The 22124-nt window shown below is 41.8% G+C and overlaps 1 protein-coding gene across 19 annotated transcripts in view; it reads right to left on the minus strand.

Annotated features, from left to right (window-relative positions):
• LOC146547795 (muscleblind-like protein 2a) overlaps positions 1–22124 on the minus strand; it is a 55045-nt gene that overhangs the window by 23600 nt on the left and 9321 nt on the right. For all 19 annotated transcript variants that reach the window (XM_085266418.1, XM_085266417.1, XM_085266411.1 and 16 more), the window contains one exon: positions 20416–21329. In XM_085266418.1, coding sequence (XP_085122544.1) covers positions 20416–20589 — 174 coding nt within the window. In that variant the 5' untranslated portion in view covers positions 20590–21329. The remainder of the gene's footprint in view (positions 1–20415; positions 21330–22124) is intronic.

A 22124-nucleotide genomic window follows, 5' to 3' on the forward strand; every position in this document is an offset into this window, starting at 1 on the left:
TTTTACGGTAATAAATTAATCTTAAAATAATTTACTGACCTGTTTAAAAGTCTTCAAGCTCTACAGCACACAATTTGTCTACCACAGCTTTAATAAAACTGATTTGACAGCCAACAGGACCGATACTGGGTGATACCTACATGAAGCCAATATATTGATGCATCCCAACTGCACATTGGCTTTTATTGCTATGAAACTTGTCTTGATTATTGTGTATGAGTACGCATGAAAGGCTGCAATCTTTTAGATTGATTACCAAAGCTGGTGTGAACACAGCCTTACCTTTAACGTGTCAAAGTGTCAGAGTTTGTTTTTCTGTTATTGAGTGTCTTTTAAGAGCTTAACCTTCTCTTTGGATAATCATAAGCGGAATATGAATGGGCTATAAATACGTTTAACTGAGCCTCAAAACGGCTTGTAAAACATTAGGTTTCAGACACAAGAAGAAATGAGGTCATTTAAAAGAATTTCAGCTGTGTTCAGACTAGATGTTTAAGGTCAGTGAATCTAAGACTATTACAGGCTAAATCTAGACATGGAGACATAATAGTTAATGCTGAAAAGTTCAAAGCAAAGAGAAGGTTAATAAAAACGTACACCCCAAGACATAGAATATTCATTATACTCATCCAGGTGGTAATTTTGGTAATTGGACACAGCAGCAAAGAGGGATGAAGATCTAACATATGCTTAATCGCAGACATGATAATAATAATTCTTGCTTAAATAAAATATGGCAAGGCAAATTGCAGTTACGATCTAGTGATGGCTACACATATCAATTTGGGAGTGCGATAATGATGGTCATGAATGAAGGGTCCAGGCTGCAGTTTGAAATGCCACACTTGATGATTCAAAGCACATAAGATGAGGTAAGCTTTGTGGAAAGGCACCGCTGCATCGCACATAAAAACGAAGCGTGTTTATGGCTTATGGTTTAAGCAGTGAGCTGGTTCACCAACGCATCGATGACGGTGCTAAAAAGCTGTGGCTGATGACAGTGCTGTGCCATCATCTGGTTTTAAGCCTTCATCCTTTGAGAGGGTGGCAGGCACATGCAAATACACAAACTCCCACACAGAAAGACACACACGCACACACACGCACAGGCCAAGTGCACTATGCCTTCTGTCTAAGCTACCCACTCAGAGCAGAGCAGAAATCCATTCATCGTGGGCATTGCCTCTGAGCAGCTGTCTATGAAAAGGATCTTTGAAAGCACCACGGCACCTCTGTGATTCGTACGCCGGCCGCTGGTGTGTAGCCATAGCTACACTGCAAAATTACACCTTTCTCGAGGATCGCTCACATGGCAATTTCTTATTGCAGGCTGCAGGGTTGCCCTTGTATGGATGAATGCTGTGATCCATGCTTTGGGATACACTAATAACTGCTTTGATTCAGATTGGATAATTATTTGCATCGCAGTGAGAAACAAATGACAATGAAGGCGAGATCAAAGATAAATTAGTGGTTGCTTTCACCTGACATAAAGCCTCAGTTCGAGAGCTGATAAAACATATTACTTGCAGTGATGTCCTTCAAATCCCCACAGCCATTGCCAACAAAACAAAACAGCACTTACTGTTTGCCAAGTTTTCATATACGATTATTGCCCATACAAATGGGCTCCACGTTAGGGCTGTTCCGAGGGGGAAGGGGATAAAGAGACCTAATTTCATAAACAGATTAGGATTACACTCACTTCACCCACTGCGGCTCCTTCAGTTGTTCATGGAAATCAAACAACAATGTTAAAAGCTTTTTTTTCTTTGTATTATATTAACTGCTACTATGTCACATTTACCATATTATCATTTTACTTAATGAGGATAAGTCTGAAGATCTCAGACATTGTCTGGCGTTTGTCTCGAGTGCCTAAACAATGTGTGCCTTACTTTAAACATATATCTACAGACTGATATATAATAAAAAGCGTGTTATTTGCAGACCTAAACTGTTGTCTTGTTATCATTCATGGCACTGAAAAAGAAGGATAACTAATTTTTCTCAGCAATCCGCTGATCACGCTCCCAATCTGTCATGGCCACACAGTTGACAAACCTTTAGCAAAAGGCAAAGTGGGAGAGAAAAACACACGGCAAACATTTACTGCAGCAAACACGCTGGTATGAGAACACAAAACACACACACATACACACACACACAAACCTTTTTACACAGTGACAAAGTGCTGAGGAGGGTACAACAGTGCTTCTACACAAACATGACAGAGCTATCACACTGCAACACTCACAGATACACAGAGGCAGGGCTAAGCCTACAGAAAACATCCTCTGACTGTGTGATGCACATTTTAAACTGCCAGTGCTGAACTACTTTGTTGTGATTTTTGTCCTTTTGTATTTTTTTTTCCACGGTCAACTTTGGATGTCTGGATGCACTTCCACAGTGAAAAGACAAATGATTAGGTACACCACAGCAAAGTCTAATTATCTTCTGAGTCAGCTGTGGCTGCTAAGCACCTGATTCAGAGCCACACTTAAATTAATTTGCTACTATTGTCACTTAAAGCAATAAAACAAATCGAACAAAAGGTAAATTAAAACTATTTTTTACTATTTTTTTTACACAGGATAATTACTACTACAATTACAAAGCCATAATTACACTACAGCCACTTCTGGAGGTGGCACACATTAGTGAAGTGTAAAATAAATTCACAGGGAACACTGGCGCAAACGGCCCATGTATAACCCTGGCATCTTCATCAGTGGCAGAAACCCCTTCCACAACGCCACCCCGCCTCCTTCATCAGCCCCGGCTGAATGGTCAGAGTGATGACTGTTGTGTGTCTGTGGGTGGCACAGACACAGAGGGCCAGTCTTCCACCCCCTCCACAGAATAGCGCTTCACTTGTGGGCCCCTCCGTTCACCACTGTAACATTTGCATTTTGCCCTCAATGGGCGCTCTATGCTCAGCACTGCTGGAGACAGAGAGGAGCTGCCTATAGGCCGACAGAAGAGCTGAAAATGCCACTGCAAAGATGTCTGGCAACCCGCCTTTATGCTACACTCCTGTGGTTCCAATCAGCCTTAATGGGTAAACTAGGGCCCTGGTGCTTATCCCAGATTGATACGCTCGAAATGAAGCATTGCTTTTCTTTCGCACATCAACACCTCAAACCGAGAAAAAAAAAACAAACAATACTGATCAATTAGGTAGTGTTGAATCTTAAGGGTCCTGAGATGTGAGTGTGCATGCATTTCTCCATTAATCCCCCCCAGTTTTCGCCAGCAGCACAGAGAAGCTGTGTACATATCTAAGCCCTCGTGATGTCTTTCTGACGTGAGAGTAGCTCTCAGTGACATGATCAATGACAGTGTGATTGGCAATATTGGCAGACTGCAATCCTGAAGAAACAATGAGGGAGGAAAATCATGGGGAAAAGAGCTTAAACACATGCATGGTCAGCACAAACCAGGCACTGGCTACATGATGGCTGAAGACTTTAGAAGTGAAAAGTCACAAAGATGGGACTCTAACTGATAATGTTTAAAGTCCAACATACCTAGCTGACTTTGGCGAACCACAAAAACGACACTAAAATGCTCACAAAGGCAGCTTCTGCAGACATTGCTTTAAAAAAAAGCTTCTGCCTTTTTTCCGACAGGACGTCCATCAGAGAAGCTGTAACAATGTCTTCTTCCCCACATTTATCCGATTGTCCTTCTCAGCGTGAAAGCAGGAGGGCTGCTGTGAGAAACTGATTCAAATTATTCTGACGTGAAGCCTGTGATATGTGTAATCCTTTTACAGCATAGCCAAAGAACCTGTTGTAACCCAACTGACCAGCAAGAAGGGGGTGGAAAGGCACTCGCTCTCTCTTGTCTCTCAGCATTCCCACATATCTCCTTCTTTTCTCTCTCCTTCAGTGCCTTGTCTCAGCAGTGTGCCATTTATATCCAGCCTTTTAATGCTAAGCCATTTACATTGTTGAGAAATGACTTGTGGTCTTCCTTTCATTGGGTGTTTGGTTTACAGGTATTTGCACTTGTAGCTATAAATATCCAAATGAGAACATTTCATGGCTTGCAACACTTACAGTACTGAAAGCTTAGCTTAGTTTGAACCCTCAACACTCAACACATTTTGCTTTTTCTAGGGCATCCATGAAAAAAAACCCCAGTTGCACTTGTTCATAATGTCCTTCTTTCTCTCCTCTCTTAGTTTACTCCAATAGTGTCTTGTTCCAAGGACCCTAACAGCTGGTTATGGGTCAGCCTGTAACAGTTAGAGGAAAGTACTTTGGTGAAAGCCCCCAGCTATGAGACACCAACAGGACAGGCACTCTGGTGCTCAGAAGACTGGGGAAAAAAAGCAGACCCAGTGATCCCAGCAGCCGGTAAAGTAGTGAGGCGCTAGATGCACATGGACAGGGCTTCCCTTTATCCTTGAACCCACAGAATGCTCCCTCTTAAGGATCTTGTTTTGTTTTTAGGCTCTAATGGATCTGTTTGGGCTAATGGGTCTGTTTGAAGCGGTGAGGCCCCGGGACAGCAGGAAACACTGAAAACCCATTATGAAATGATAGCCAGAGGCTTTTTGTTTACATTTAGCCTGGTAATGGAGAACAGGAATCAATGGTGAAAAGCGGGAGGAAAACTAGTCATTTAAACTTAAAAACTGTGGCAACTCCAAACTTCCTTTCACGCCTGATTGTACTCTGCTCAACTCTACTTAGCATAACATATACAGAAAAGAAAACACCACTGTAGAGCACAGAGACTTGGTATTTTAGAAGCGTCTGCTTTCTTCACCTTCGCCCAAGACACACATAAGACATGTGTTGCCTCAGCAGTAATTAAGTGCCTTTGTTTCATGAGCTATAATCCCTCAGATGAACAAGTGGTAGTGTTGCTGACACGCTTGAGATTACCCAAGAAGAGGGGGGGGAAGGACAGAGAGTGGGAGAGTGGGATTAAGGTGATATAAAGTGTGTTGTTTCTTCCTTTCTTGTTTGTCCTGGGATGCCTGGATATCATGAATCTTTCTCCCACAGGCCGTAAATCTAAACACTCCCACCTCCATCTGAGGAGTGTAATAAAGCCTGTCCTTGCTGATCAAATGTCTTCAGCAACTGGATGTGTTCATTTTTCTTGTTTGGACAAAACAAGAACAAAGAACACATCGAAATTTCATCACACTGTGTCCTTATAAGTCTGTGTGGTAACATCTCTGAACAGTTGCAGCACGTTGTGCATCAGCTGAAAATCACATGCCCATGATCTCATGACACAGAAATGCACTGGGAGTCTTCAGTTAGTTAAATCCATAAAACTCTATAAAAAGAAAGTGCCTTTAAAATGCATTATTTCTAATGACCAGCAGGTAACGAGGAAGATATGGCAGAATTTGCTTTACCATGTGACTGACAAGCTGCAAGCACACAAGTATGCAGTGTCCCAATGATCATTACGTCTGGTTTCCAAACAATGAGATGACACGGCCAAAATGCTCAGCCTTCAAAGAAATTCACTAATCAATGGAAGAAGGGTTATAGACAGTCTGACTCACACCGCAGATCAGGCAGTTCAAGAAAATGTTGGAGTTGTTTGTCTAAATTCCTACTTAGAATTACAAATAAACGCTACACTAAAGATGTTTTGGTAGTCAATATGTGCCTGACTTCATGAGAGAGAAATGAAAAACAAAATGTTCTTAATCAATACACAGGGTCTTCATTAATTTTCTGTGCTACTGTGGTTAAATAGTCTGCAGGGTATAAACAATTTTCTATCAGGAGCTGTGATATATATACTTGTTGCAGGTTGTGAAAACAACCTATAGTTTAACCATCTAGGGTATGGATCGAGGAGCTTTTGTGCAGTCGTGGAGCAGCGAAAAAAAAAGAAGCCTATCAGCATTCAGCTGATGGCTATAATAACTAACTATGTTGGATACGAGTGTGAGTATTGTAACCGTCTTTTGAGGAGGCAACGTTCAAAGTGTGGCTGCAGTGGCACCGTTGCGAGGCACCTGCAAAGCCCCGGTTCCCGCTGCTAATCCAGCTGGAGGCTGAAGCCTTGCTTCAGTTAATCTGATCATCTGTGACCTGCTGAGACATGAAACCCACCCTGCAGAGCTCATTTACTCTGTACGCACAAAAACGTAAACAAGTATCAATAAGACACATAGAGGGAGATTGGCGAGGAAGCTGACATAGACACTTGGGCACAATCATACAGCGTGTTTGAAGTGAAGCAGCTGTCTCACTTTCCCATACACGTCTAAAACTATATACTATCCAAAAGAAAGGCTCAGCTATGACATTGCCACCTCTCAGTCTGTTGATAAGTGAGTCACAGCTAGAAGACGGAGGCATTAACCTGCTTTCAACAAGCTGTCATTTCCCTATGCTCATCCTGTCAGCTCTGCAATGATATGAGGGCAGTCCTACAGCTAACTTCAACTAGCCATATTGGTGAAAGACATCATAGAAATAGGTTATATGATGTTGATGGCCTAGTTTGAAAAGAACTGTGCCACATCCCCAAGAGGAAATAGCAGAAAGCCGGTAGGCTCTTTTTTAAATTTCCTAATTTTACATTTGTTGACAGATACAATTTCAATCATTCTCTAGCGATCAAAGGCAAAACTACTCCACAGTGGTGCAAAAATAGCACAAATCAGCTACAACTGCTAATGAAATAAATAAAATAATGTGGGAACATGAAAAAAAAGGCTAGCCTACATCTTCTTTCTCTGCTGACACTATCGACCGCATGTCAGAACATGTTGAGGAGTTGTGTAAATCCATAAAACAGATAAAGGAGGATAATGAGATGGAGGGGAGAGAGGAGATCTATTCATCAAAGCCTCTTTCTAACACACTCAGCAGATAGGGGGAGAAACGCTGGATGGCTGCTTACTCTCCTGTTTGGAGATTAAAGCTTTGGTTGCTGACAAAAAAAAGTTGCGAAGTGCAGGTTTATGATTCAACCTACAAAGAAACCAGACAGTTTCTTTTACTCAAGAATTAATTTTACAATCAAACTAATAATTCAGTTATTGAGTATAATCTTGTATCTTTGATGAAACTCCATATGTCGGAAAGTTATTTATGTTTAATAAATACATGGTAAGCAAGACAAACCACACTCTGTGTTTCGGACTAACCTAAACATTGCGCGATGATAAATCAAGAGATGACATTATAAAAGGGAGTTAGATAGAAACAGTATCTGTTCATGCAAGCATTTTAATACACTTTCTAGATCCATCTATATGTGTGAAAAAACACAACACAATATTGCTCATGTACATTGGGCGTGTATGTGCTCACGTAGAAGCCATTGCTTTTTAAAAATTCTTCGGAAGAAGAACCAGAAGGGCAAATAGTAAAACCAGAGTTTTCTTTGGCTAGGTCGATGATAAAACTGATGTTCTTAATGAAAGGAACACATGGTAAAGGGTGGCGATACCAGCAGAAAACATAGCTTGGGAGTGGCTGCGAAACAAAAAGGCCCGCATATTAGAGCGGTACTGGAAGCATTATCTATTGCCAGAAGTCTCGCCTGCACCGCAGGCAAAAAGTACTCACTACGCACCACTGACTTTGTTTTAAATGAAAATACCTCCTTGTCAATTCTGTTTTTCAGACAGAATTCAGAAAGCTGTAGAGTTGTTTGCAAGTGCCTCAGTTAATACAGTACCTTGCTGAAACACCAAATTAGATCCTGGGCACTAGAGCACTCATTTAATGTAGTAAAGTCTAAGATTTTTAACCAGCTAAATGATTGTTTTTTGTCTTTTTTATGGCTCAGAAGCATATTGTTTTCCACTCCACTGGGCAAAGTTTCCAGTCTATGACATCTTGTACACTATTTCTGTTGCAGTGCAAAAGAAGTACCCACACAAGCATGTTGAAATAAATTGTGCGTAGCTATATCAGCAACTAACTTGGATATCTGTGTCACGCTTTCCAAAAGTCTGATTTTATATATTTACTACTGTGGAATCTAGATGTACATGTAGTGATAATTTAAGGTTTGAAAGTGTCTTCAAACGCAAGTTGTTTTTGTGTTTTCGTTCTATACACAACCAAAGGTGAATAAGAGCAACATCACTTGGTTGTTTGTTGGCCCTGGTGATGAGGCCACTGAGGCCTCTTCTCTCTCCTGTGGGCTGTGGAGGCTCTAATCCCATATGGAGATGATACAAACAGTCCTCATAAGTTTGAGAACACTGAGGAAGACAGAGTAGAAGAAGTGCTCATACCTGGTTAAAGTAATAGCTGCCCTTTGGTCAAAGAAATAAGATCAATAAACCACGGTAGTGACACAGTGACTCAGCCTTTGAGCTGCAGGGTGTGTTTTATCTTAAAATCGTCCGAACGAGGCAAACACATTGATCACGTTATTCACTTATGTCATCACCTTGTCCTTTTCCTGTTTTCTCCAAGGGAAGTCAAAGCTTCCCTTGGAGAAAACAGGTCCAAAAGGAAGTGAAAGCAAACTGAATTCAGTGGCACTATGGAAATGCAAACAGGACCACATTAGAGAGCGGCAACAGTTTATTTATCAAATGCAAAATGTGCCTTTTTTGGTAAGATGGAAACAGGCATGAATCACAGGCGGTGTGCACCTGAGCCGTGCGGCTGTTAAACCTGACACTCTTCCTTCCATGCGTGTTTCGACAATTTGCGGTGCCAATTTATGCTCACCACTGTCACCACTACTCTTTCACTCTCACCCTCCTCTGTCCCCACCTTCATTCCCTCACCCACCATGGGTTGAGCCAACTCTGCGAGGGTGCGCTCTGCCAATTAGTGTCTCCCACCTGTCGCTGTGGGTCACTGGAGCAGGCATCTGCTGGGTGTGAAATTGGCCATCTCACTTTTGTCCATGAACTTTTCAAGCCCCCCCCCAGCTCCTTGTTGGCCCAAACATACAACCACCCACCCACAGGAACAGAAATGCTGCTATGACCTAAAGTTGACCTTTATGGTATGGCCACCCTCTGTGGTAGGGGAAAGGAGGCAAGAGAGTGATACAAATACAAATAATACCTCTAGCTTGGGTTTTAAATAGAACAGAAGGATGCATCCTGCCAAATATGTTTTAGTGCATCAAAGGAAACACAAAAGTTGCCATTCCTATTCTGCGTAGTGATATTGCACCATTCCCACAGGTCAAACTTAACACTCTGTGTGTACTTTGTGCTTTGAGTGCCGTTAGGAATGATATCCAAAACTACATAAATAGGACACAGGTGGAAGTAAACACGGCTCATCCTTTATTAACAAACATCAGTTTATTGTTGCTGTGGGAGTTCATAGCCAAGCCAAGAAAAGAAGCGTCGACAAAGCATCATTTGAGAACCAGTACTGGATCTGAATAAGCTGAGTATGACTATGTTTTCTTAGCTTTCCTTCTAATTACAAAGCTATAAAGGGGGCCTACTGTGCTTTTCCTATTATTCTGCCATATTTTACAATGATGGAGATTCAGAAAATGACTTTGCATATATACAGGTAACACCTGTGAGCCAAAAGCTCAGGCTTCAGACAGGATCTGTGTGTGAGGGGCAGCCAATCAGAAGATAGCTGGCTTAAAGGGAGGTTGTTTAGACAGTGACTGAACTAAGGAGCTGGTAAAAGATACATAAGGATGATTATGAACCGTGAACCATACAAAGCTACTGTAGTAGAGCCCAGCAATTAAAAACGTGGAGCGTAACAGGCTCAGTTTAAGCCTTTCATTCACTAATACAGGAGCCATTTACACTGACGCCAAGACTTTCATCTAGACAGGCTCTATCAAATTACTCCATCATAGAGCTGCTTTAGCCTGGCCTATTAAGCTTGATGCTCGAGAAAAAAACTAGACTGGCCTTGAATTAATAGTCTGCTCAACCTTGTGCCACTGACTGCAACAGCATACTGGTTTGGGCGATCGGCCATTTCAGACAAAGGCACAACCCCGCATGATCTCATCAGCCTAATTCAGTCCATATGCTAACTCAAAATAAGACAAGTGACTGTCTCTTTATTATGTGTGCCAGTACAAAGCACCAACTTTTTAAGTGCCATTTCTCAAAATGGGGGTCTCCATTTAGCTCATCAGTATCTGCAGCGCAGCAGCGCGCATTGGAAGGCTTCGACAAGTAATTATGGCAGATTCCACTTTTACTGCGCAGTCCGTCACTGCCACTCAATGAGCCTGAATAGGATATGAGTCAGAACACTTCTAAAATGGAGTTCACACAGGGCACACTCCATTGTCACTTCTCTTTTTCATATGCAAGCCCAGTGTCAATCACTGTCAGTGTAGCTTTTGGTGCTTACTTTATTAGCAAAATGACTTTTTTACAGTGACATACCGACATGTAGGCTTTTGAAGTTCGCAGCACTGACAAGTCTCCACAAGGGATTGGGATGTCATGGTAGGACTGGTTTACAACTGCCTCTGACACAGCCCAACAGTCATTTAAACCAAAAAAAAGAAAAAAAGAAGAGGTCCCCTAAAGATTGCCTTTATGTTGCCTCATTAGATGGAGCCAATTAAGGAGATCTTTGTCTAATTATAAAGACTGGCCCCTAGGAGACAGCTGGGCCTGTCTGTCTAACTGTTTGCAGCTCCCAAGGTGCGTCTGCCTACAAACTGAGGGTGGTTGGGTGGAAGCATCTTGAACTCCGTGCCTCTGTAAGCTTGTCCATTTACTTATCACCAGAGAATTAAAGAACCCCGAGGAAGCAGTCAACACATTCCCAGTGAAACGATTAATTTCAGTGTTTAAAATGGGCTACAGCCAACGCCATATGCTTCAGTACACTGGCAATACAGTGATCATACTGCGGCTACCACTAGGCATCGCTTGCCCTTCCAAAGGGAGGAAAAAAACACAGAAGGCTGAAGATAATGATTTTTTTTTCAAGCATGATATACAGTGCATTTTTAATCTAAGGTTAGGTTCCAGTGAATAAAGCAGGTAAATATGTGCTACCCTTAGAAAACCTGAGTCTGTCTCTCAGTGATGATGAAACTACGTATCAATAATTAATGGGGCTGATACTAAAGGTCAACCGCACAGCATGCCTCCTGCCTCACTCTGGCATAGATCTGCCTTCTGCTTTACTGCAGAGGTGCTCACAACAGCAACAACTACTGCAGCAGTAAGGGAGTTTGAGTCCAGCTGGCTTTGAAATCATCAAATGTGAGGATGCCATTGACTCTGCAGCACTGATTTAAGTTACCTTTTTTTTTTCCACAGGCAGAAAAAAAATAATGCAGAAAATGGAGTACTTTATCAGCACTGTGGGCAGCTGAGAGAGATGGAAAAAGAGGATGACTCAGAGGTAGTGGGTGGACTGAGACCAGGTGAGACACTGGTACAGCAGATGGGCAGATTTTCAGTGCTCAGTCGTTCCATCATGTTGCAGGCAGCTCATTGGATGAAGAACACCTACTATTCAATCTGACATTAAACAACAGTAATGCCATACATCTTTTTTTGCTTTTTTTAAAAGAGAAGACATAATAGAGTTCAAGATCAAAACTACAACCCCATTAGGTGATATAACAAAGGCTGCACATTAGCAGAATGGGAAGCAGAGAGTGCTGAATACTGGACATGTTTATCAGGCCTCATTATAGCACTGATTGGAGCGATGTAAAGCAGAACCGCCTTGGTGTATTTTTGATAAAATAACACAGTTTTTCCTGACATTTACTTTAACAAAAGTAAATACTGCTTATTCTCATCTGTCTGACATCTGAAAACCCATAATTTCCACACAAAATTGCATGAAATATTGTCCGATGATTTTCATTTGGCTCCTTGTTTTATTTTTAGGTTGGCTGCCCACATGGAAAGGAAACATTTTCACCAAAAAATCCTGTTGCTAGAGCACAAGATTTGGAACCAACAGCGCCAACAGTATCCCAGCAATTGAGCTCTGATTTCTCAGAGCAGCAAACGAGAAATGTGGAGCTGATATTGTGGAGTTTTTCAGCTACAAATGGCAGACTCACACAAACAACAACGTTGAAGCACACTGACCAACACAAATGTGGGTCAAAGCGGTGGCCCAGTTAAAATATCGGCGTGTGTTGACTTTGCTGATCAACAGCAGTAGTGTGAAATTTTAACCTGAAATTTAATTTCAGCTAAAAAAACATGTAACATGTCAGAATAACATGAAATTTAAAAGACATGGAAGCATTTTGGCTGCTCCAGATGTTTTTATTGCTATGCCATGCTCCTTCATAATACTAATTATAAAAGCGTCTTGATCAGACTATCTTAGTCAGCACAAACCTTTTGTAACACAACAAGTAGAGATGTCAGTACATGTCATGTTGTTATGCCGATATCAGGTAACAACGCCGATAACAACTAATACTGACTGTTTAACATCAATGGATCCCCATGTAATATAATAATATAACACAGAAGACAACATTTGAACTTCTACAGTAGGGTTGGGCCATATTATACCGTTCACGGTAATACCGGTATAATGTTAGGCAACGATAGGAAAATGAAATATCGCGATAGAATGGGAGTAAAACGCGCATGCGCAGTGCCTTTGTTTTCATATGCACATGGCCGATTGTTGAGTGAAACAGATGAACCAGAATTGGTTTGTAAAAATGGTGCAACTTCCGTGATGTGGAACTGGTTTGGTGTTTGTCCGTCAGATACACGACAAAGCACATTTTTTTTGCAGAACATGCAAGCGGCCGTTGTTATTGTCATATTTGTCGGACTAAGATGCTCTTAAATCTGGGAGTAATCTGGGTCCTAAACTCCGTATACTTCAGGTCAAACAACACTGCAGCGTCACTTAGAGTTAAAAACTGTCTAAATTCTTTCATCTTTAATAAAACGATCAGCATTGCTGCTTTACCAGGTGTAACTATAAAGTTTAACTTCCAGGCATCCATGAAAACAAAAGTTATTACATTTAACGGAGTTAGAAGTTAGCAGGAAGCTAGCGGAAGTTAGCACGCTAGTTTCGCTAGTTACCTAAGCATGATATTGCATGTTCTGACTGAGAGATTTCTGAAAAAAATCAAACGTACAGCTCTGCTATCACTTCCAACATAAATGAAGACAGGAAACTAAACAGCAGTGACGTTTGTAGGGTTACTGAAGTTGGGCTAGCTAGTATATAATGATGTGCTACGTGATCGCTAGCGACACAGCTATGTTAGCATAACATAAACAGTGAAGCTGGAGGACGAACACTAACACTTTTCCACTTATAAAAGTTAACGTGAAGGTTCTTCATGGTTAGAGACAAATGCAATCGCATGGCAGGATGCTGTAAACGGACCAAACTTCAGTCAGGAGAACAACTGAGATAATCCATCCACAATACGAGGTTAGTCATTAATATACTGCAACAACATGGGAATAGAGCCGCTGCCAGAGAATTCAACATTAATGAATCAATGGTACAGAAGTGGAGGAAGCAAGAAGAATGAGTTTAATAAAGTTTGATTTATCTGACTGCTTTGTTTCGCTTAATGTGCCTTATAATCCCGTGCACCTTACGGTCCGAAAAATGCATACTGCACACTGCAGTTTAATGTTGCAAAGCACCTATTTTTAACTTCAGTGGATATTATATATGGTTATGCTCAGGATATGTCAGCCCATTTCTACTGGAAATGCCTTTTGGTTAAACTTTCAGCAAGGAATTTGCATTTGCACTGTTACATTTTTATAAAGCTTTAATGTACATAAAAACCAGCTTCTTGTTTAAGTGAAAATAAATGGAAGGTTGTCTTTTTGCGCTAGTAATGTTGTGGAGTTGTATTTTGTCTCGCATCAATTATATCGTCGGTTATATCGTTATCGCGAATTTTCAAATATATATCGTGATAAATATTTTTGGCCATATCGCCCTGCTCTATTCTACAGGATGTAAACTATCAACCAAATTATAACACACAGTCTCAATGATCAACATATGACCTATAAATGTGACCAGATGTAAAACAGAATTTTCTACACTGCTCAAGGACTCCTTACAAATCCCACTATAACAGTGATCTATCACTGGGGTTTAATGGTGGGTAATATGCTTTCACATGCATAAACAAATGTTTTTGTGGTTCTTCTTTTAAACATTTCCAGCACACAGAGTGACCAGACTGACTAACTAGACCTGAGTAGGAAACAGAGATCTGATCAGACTTCCCTCTCCCTGACTCTTATCTCTATACCTTTGTAGATGTTTTCAGATAGACTGGGGCTGTGGAGGGGGTGAAATCACATGGATCAAATGAAATTTGGCATGGTTTGCACTGGCAAGATAGTGTGTGTGCATGCATTTGTCTGCCTACGAGGAGGCCTGTTTAAGGAACGGTAGCAGTGTGGGGTCTCCTAGGGGCTCATCAAAAGCATGCCGCATCCACTGCAGCCCCACATTAGGCTCAAGTCAGTGCCTCATTGTGTCTGGGTGAATGACCCTGGGGGGACACCAACTCCTGCTGCGCGGCATACATTCCCCTCCACATGTTTGCTCTGCCCAGGGTGTGGCCCAGTTTGGGAGGATTACACTGAGGAATGTAGCCGAGCCCATCTTTTAAAACAAGAGAGGAGAAGCAAACTGAGGCCACGGGCAGAAAGTTCATGTTCACTGAAGCTTCCCACAAAAATTCAAATGTACTGAGCTCAGAGGGGGGAAGCTATGGTTAAGTTACAGATCCATTAAACTTAAAAAGAGGTCTTTGGGCTGCATTAGTATTTATGTTTCAATGTCTGCTTTCTGTCTTGACAGGTTTATCTGGAGTAAGAAATTAAATCAAGGTAGTAGGCACACTTCTCTTGAATCCTAATAAGAGTTTTTGATAAGTGGCTTAAGTTTTTGCTCTACTTCCCTACCTGGTGAGATCTGTCGTTTACAGACAGGAAACAACCTTAAAGTCCCACCTTCACAGTTTTACTCTTGTATTTTTATTCTCTTAACCGTTCAAATATGAACACCTTCCCTTCTTCCCATGTTCCCTCGCTTCTTTATTTTCAGCCGTCCCACGCCCTACGATAACACACTTACAGTGGAGCATGCTCTTTTAAAGCACAGTCCGGATTAAGGTGTTCTTACTAAGTGAGGGAAACCAGGGCGCTTCATCCCCATGGGGACTGTGGCGAGCTTGTGATACAAATGAGAAAACTGCACACCTGAAAGTAGTAGCTCCTATTGTTTGTTCTGCTTCACTGCTTTCTTTTTGACGACTGCAACTTGACGAAACATGATCGCGCTCAGATGCAGCAGGCTACCCCCCACCCCCAGCCCCAACTCTCAGCCTACGGAAGCTCATTCAGGCGTGGTGGTCACCTGGTAAAATGTTACTGGTGCAAATAAGTGTGGGGGAGGAAATCTAAACAGACCGTGCTGTCAGGCATTCAGTCTGTTTTGTAAAGGCTTCAAAGTCTGCAAAGGCACCAGTGAAACTCTAAAATGGCTGTTAATTTTCTGCAGCTGATTATTATACATATGTGTCTTATGCTTTAACTTAGAATGAAAAAAACCCCATCCAGACATGTCAAATATAGTCAAACCTAACCACTGACGAAAGGCTGATGTCTAATGGTTGCACAGTCAATGTGACATCATCACATGACCGGCATGATTGCATTTACTCCATTAAGGTAGGTATTCTCATTCATTTACTACCCAAGCCCTCTCTTCCACTCATCTCTACCACCACCACCACTCTATGATGGTTTCCATGGTCACGGTGCAACAATTATCAAAGAGCTTAAAGGAAATGGCTTCAACCACAACACATCTCTGAAACTACTGGAGACACAGAGCTGCCTCTCTCGGTTTTCTATCATGTTTAGCTCGAATTATGTCAAAGTTGCAACGGAAGAAATTATGTAAACAGATTAAGACAAATCAAGGTTCAGATGACAGCACAGACGTTCTTGTTTTGACTTACTGATAGAACTATATCTCCATATTTATTTAGTTTAAAATAAGATAGCTGTATGGAGGTAATTTGCTGCTGACATACAACAATTTGTATTCATATATGACATTTAAATGTCATGTTCTGTCTAGCAGCCACCAAACCTGTCTGAACTTGTTCCATTTGAATGTCATTTTCCTAATTCAGAAGATAAAACATAGACAAGATTGTTAACACCACTAACATATAGAATAGCCTTTTATTCTCATTCTACATGTACAACGAAATTGTGACTATCGCAAAGCAAGAGAACAAACATACTAAAACTATTTGGACAGTTATGGGAGCAGAGCTGGGCTATAATGGGCTCCATAGCCATGTTGGAAATCTGATATGTGGTTGAAAAAACAGTTGACATATCTGAAAAGTTCCCACTGCGAGGTCACCACTCCCACACGTTCCTGTCAGGTCTCAATTGAAACGAATGATACTTTATAACCCCTCTCATGCACACCGACTAAATGTTAGTTCAGCTTTAGCTGGACAGGGATGAAGAAGCTTCTCCTATTTTGAGAGATGATAAATGTAGCATAGAAGGGCTGTTTCTAAAACCCACAGAGTAAAGCAGGGGACAAAAATAATCCCCTAGAAATTACACCATAGAAATGCTGAGAGCAGCACCGTGTGAGGGTGCTGCAAGCGTTATGATTGAGAAAGTAGGAAGTAAACGAGAAAGGAGTGATCCCTCACCATTATTTAACCCATGCAAAACTCTCTAACAGAAAATGCAAAACCAGATATTTCAGATAAAAGAAACATGCACGAGCGACTGTTTGACCACACTACGAAAGTCCCCCTCTAACGTAGACATGCATTTGCCGTAAAACCCATGATCTGGTGGCTTCACTGCTTGCTGGAGTTTCTTATTATTGGAAATCTAAAAAGCCACGCTGTTCTTTGGGTCTCTTGGGTAAAGACGGATCCCCACACAACAGCAATAAGTGAATTATGCTTTCAAATGCAATTTATATCCAGCAGAACTACAACGCCCAATTGTCCGCCAATTCTGCGAGGTATAACTTTCCACCTTAATTAAGCAGTCCTGCTGCATCATGTTTTAATTGAATTGCACCTTTTAGAAGCTGCATTATGAAAAAAAAATGACCAAAACAAGTCAGAGATCCCTGCAATTTACATATCACCATGCCCCAAGTCATTAGATTTAAAAAAACAAATGCTGTGCAGCCCAAAGTAAAATATCAGTAAGAAAATTAGGGCATAAGCGTTCATCCAAAATAAAATAAAAAGCAAATGCTTTTATTTTGGCAGAGAGCTGACAAGTTTAAGATAAAACTATGATGGTGCAGAGCCGCTGTGGTCACAGAAGTGTTTTTAGAAACTCAAAACAACGACCATTCCTTGGAATGTTTGCCTACTGCTGCTCGACAAGCGCAGCAGCAGTGCTACACCTCCTTCTCTGCTCCTTTCCCAAGCACTACCATTTACGTGTTTATGAGAAAGACCGTTCTGATCGTTGGCCAAGTCATGCCTGGCAGCACCCAACCCTGGCATGATAACCCTATCGGATGAGAAGACCCAGGAAGATGATACGGGCATAATGGGGGTGAAAATCAGCCTGCAATGGACTGAAACACACTTCCTAATGCATAATAAAGCATTCATTCTCTTGTCACGAGGAAAGTCTTTGCGAGAGTGGGGGTGAGTTGGAGTTAAAAAGTACAGAGAATACTGTATTCTCCTTCTGTCAGTGGGCTGGATGGGGAAATTAGGGTTAGAAGGGGTGAAATTTTGTGTCTTTGTCTATACATTTAGCTTTTTAGTTGCATTAGGAGTTAAGCTGGGTTAAGGAGGCAGTCTTCAATGACAGCAGAAGATCGTAGATTAACAGGCTGCCAGACAAGTCCGGGCGGTAAATGTAAGAAATGCTACTGTTTTGCTAGAATACTGCAGTATAATGCAAGCCACTTATGGAAGGGAAAAAAGCCCATGTAGGGGAGAGATACCAGCAAAAAACTCTTATCCTGTGTCATGACCTTTAGATTTTAAATTTTTTTAAAAATTAAGAAACCCCCCAAGCAGTAAACCAGCACTTATATGGATCAGGATGGTGTAATAGCTGGCAACAAATACAACAACATCAACGGTGTGGGAGCAGACTTATCTATTTGTTATACTACCTGTCTATGGTTGTGAAGCTGTAGTTAGGCGTGCTTATCTTTTTTCTGGTCTAACGTATACAAAACACAAATTTGCATGGCATGAAGTAGAGCTGAGCCAGTAATGAAGCCACAATGAAGTTGTATGCTTGCGTAATAAAGTATACCATGCAGAAAAAAGAAAACATTTCACCTTATCTGGGGCAAATTTAGCAAACTTTTCAAGTTTTTGTTTACGTGATTTTATGCATGCAATCCTTAGGACCCATCCACTACTGATGTAAAAGTAATGGATATCTCCCCATATATTTAGGTAGCTTCAGAAACTGTCCCAGTAACTGTCAGGAGGTTTTGCTGTTAAGGAAAAAAAGGCTTACTTGTAGATGGCCTTTGGTCAGACCACAAAAAAACAAGAAAGAAAGAAAGAAAGAAAGAAAGAAAGAAGAAGAAGTCTGGTCGCTGTGGTCAGAAATCCCTTAAGGAAACAAATGGGAATCAGTCGAGGATGCTTGTAGTCCATACCTGAAAATGTTCTGGGTAGAAACTACCATCAAGATTGTGTATTATAACAGAAGTGATAACATAAAGGCATTTTTAAAGTATGTCAATAATGATAACTGAGAACAGGGTTTACAGCATAACTTGAGGCTTTGATATCCAGAAATCCTGAGTGCACATTGTACACATAGACTTTTCTTTTATTCTACAGCTTAAGCCACAGCTGAAGAATGAATTGCCAGATGACTGCCTCAAAGCCAGTGTTTACACAAAAAAATGTCACAGAGCACAGTCTAAACTAAACATAGTATGAGGTTGACTACTCAGGTCATTCTAGTTCCCCTTCAGCCAAGAATGCCAACTTGGAGTTATTAAGGAAATCATAGCGATTGCAGAGATTCCATATCAGGCTTAACCTTACTTGGTGCAACAACAAATCAGTTCTGATTAGAGTCAGCTGTTTGCTCATTAAACAATCACGGCATAAGAGCTCAGAAGATCTGGCAGCTGGGAAAGAATGTCACTCAGTGGCTGACTGTTAGCAATAACTTAGCCAAGGAAGGAGCTTGTAGCAACATAAAAGCAGCTTGTTTCTTTACAGTGTCAAATAAATAAAGACCATGAGAAACTTTGGAATGAAACTGACTTCTTACACATTTTGCAATGTGTTTCATGAAGGTTGCGATCAAGATTCAAAAATGTCCTCTACCATTATTTCACATTTTTAACATTCAGAGAAACGTGCCAATCTAGTAGAACCGCTTTTGGCACGGGCCTTAAAAAATGTGAAATGCACTCACCACACATTGCACTGTTCTAAATGTGAAATGCAGCTACAGTTTATACCTAAAACAAAGACAAACTCCTTACAGTTCTAGTGTTCTGCTCTAGTTTCTTTGGCTATTTATCATTGTCACATCTGTTTTTCAGTTCTTTTTTTCCCTGCACAGCCTGAAAATAATAAGGGTGCTCTCGGATCTTATTTGCACCATGAGGGGGGCATGTGTGAATCGACCTTGTTACGACTGGGTTGGCTTTAAAGTGTCTGGTGTTGAGCTAATTTAAGTGATGTTTTACTACTATGAAACTGTGCAGTAAAATCTGTTTCAAACGTACAAATTAAAACAATTTAACTTTTGATAAAGGGGAGGGAGCAAACAAATAAACTACAAGCCTTATTAAAGGGATAAACACTTCAACGTGGCTTTGAAGCTTCTAGTGGATTTTCCCTGAACAAAACGTGGTACAATGTAATGCCGCACATATTCAATCCATGTATTCAGGCTGACAAAAGCAGATTATCCGCATTTTGAAGATGTAATGCCTCTTCTTGGATCTGTGTGAACCAATATGACAAAACAAGCACTGACTGGTGTTTGTTGGTTGCATGTGACAGCTGACATGCATCCAGGAATAGAAGTCCTGGAGTGACTCAAGGCGATCAGATGCTCACCCACAAGTACGCATGATGGACAAGGCACAGTAATATTAGAAGAACTTCCCATGAAAAAAAAAGAAAACGAATTGCACACACATGACAAAACCTCTGTGGCCTTTTCACTTCACAGGTCAGACTGGTCGGCTAACAGCAGCACAGCGTGGGGACATGACATGACGCGCTGAGCGCACAACCTACAACACGCTGACCATTTGAGAGCACAAAGCTGTAACATTTTGTGTCAGGTATTATACTGCTTCTGCAGAGATGTAATCCAAGTGCACAAATGTGTTTTATATCACACGGCAGATATAAACTAACAGTAATCACTTCTGTATGCCTGGGATTGACAGATAACAAATCAAGCAGCTCAAATTCTAGACGTCATGAACAGAAAACTGCAGTCCTTACCTTTAACGAGTCAAAGCAGGCGATCACTCTCCCATTCTCCACCTGGCAGCTTTTGGGTGGGTGGGCAAATTTGCATTCTTCATCACTGCGTGAACAAGTCCCGCGTTGAAACTGCCGGCACACTTCCAGGGTCAGCCATTTTGTGTCCCGTATGGAGGCAATGTTTAGAGCCATGTCAACAGCGCTGGCTGTAGAGCCGGGTTGCAGCAGAGCCACTAGGTTTAATGTGGAGGTTATCCTCTGAAGAGGAGCACTCCAGTTAAAAAAAAGAAACAAAAACAAAAATATCCCCAAAAAACAAAAGAACTAAGAAGCAGCAGAATGTGTAGCTATAAATGATCTGCTTCAGGTCAGTGGATCAGGCTTGTCCTTGCAGACAGGAACGTGGAGGTAATGGACTGGCAAAGTCTCTGTGACCTGAACATGGGACTACACTATTGCGCTATTGTGGAGTTTCTCAGTCAAACAGCTAGTTGTTTATCAATCAGTAAGTCTCAGGTGCGAACGTCTGGAAAGGCAGAGGGGGCATGCTCAGAGAAAAGCTTTAGTCGATGTACCCGTGTCCCCAAAATGTCCTCTGCGTGAGTGATGATATCTTTGCAAGGGGTGGATATCAGGGTTATTTTGAGGTACAATGGCACAGTTCAGGATAATACAAAGTTTGTGGCTTTTTATTGTTACCCTCTCTCTGAGCTTTGGCACGTTGGCCAGCTATGCAGCAGCTCCAGCAGCTCTTTACTTTTCCTTCACACAGATCACAGGTGAGGACAAATCAAGGGTCAGCGATCCTCACAGCCGAGCCGTGTGGCGTCACGATCGCAGAGGGCAAAAAAAAAAAAATCTGGAGTTCTTCAGAAACACTCAGCGATCTTCAAGTAGGGATGCTGTCTCACAAGGCACTTTCTGTCAGTGATCTAAAAGGGAGAAGTGAAAGAGAGAAAAGTAGAGACAAGAGACAAACAGAGTGAGGCTATTTTCACAGTGAGAAAATGGCTCGCTAATTATGACGGGAAACAATTTATCTAACAGGCTTCAGCAGGCGTTAACAGTGTTTGTTTTATGCGTGTCAATCTGAATTTGTGTGTGTACTGCCCCAGAGGAGTGCTAGCTCCAAAGGGGACAGGCCTGATAAACCAGAAAAAAAGGCAGTTAAAAGGTTATTCAGAAGCCATTTGAGTCTAAGTCCCACAGTCGCTGCTGTCCGCCTTTGTACGGGGTGACTCCAAGCCCAGTGGCTTTCCAACATATTGCATACAAAGTGGGGAATGGCAAAAGCCACTGTGCTATGAGACAGTGGACAAGAACGCAGAGTCAGAGCAGAGATAGAAAAAAGCCCCGGGGTCCAACCCGCCCTGTAGAGCCATGCACGGAGGGACGAGTTCAGCCAATAGAAAACCGCGCAGAGCAGCACTATTCCGGGCAGTCGTCCAGCAGCCGGAGAGGGACCGAGACAGATGCATATGCCAGTGCCAGACACGATTATGACGCTGCCCAGTGTCCGGCAATATTCACTGGTCTCCCACCATCCAAATTAGGTACTGGCTCATTGACGGCAGCCTGTCAATTTACATTCATTGGGGGGAGACGTGCGTCGGTGCGTCTGTGCTGCCTGTCTCATCCTGCAAAGACGCTGGTCCCTGTGTTTGGCTGTTGTCTAGGGACTGAGGAGGGACAATTGGTAGAGCAACAATATGAGGAAGTGACCTTTA

This window comes from Mchenga conophoros, linkage group LG23 (genome assembly GCF_057382185.1).
Source record: "Mchenga conophoros isolate Kocher_MC1m ecotype Shallow Benthic linkage group LG23, M_conophoros_male_GT1.1, whole genome shotgun sequence".
Taxonomy (NCBI): domain Eukaryota; kingdom Metazoa; phylum Chordata; class Actinopteri; order Cichliformes; family Cichlidae; genus Mchenga; species Mchenga conophoros.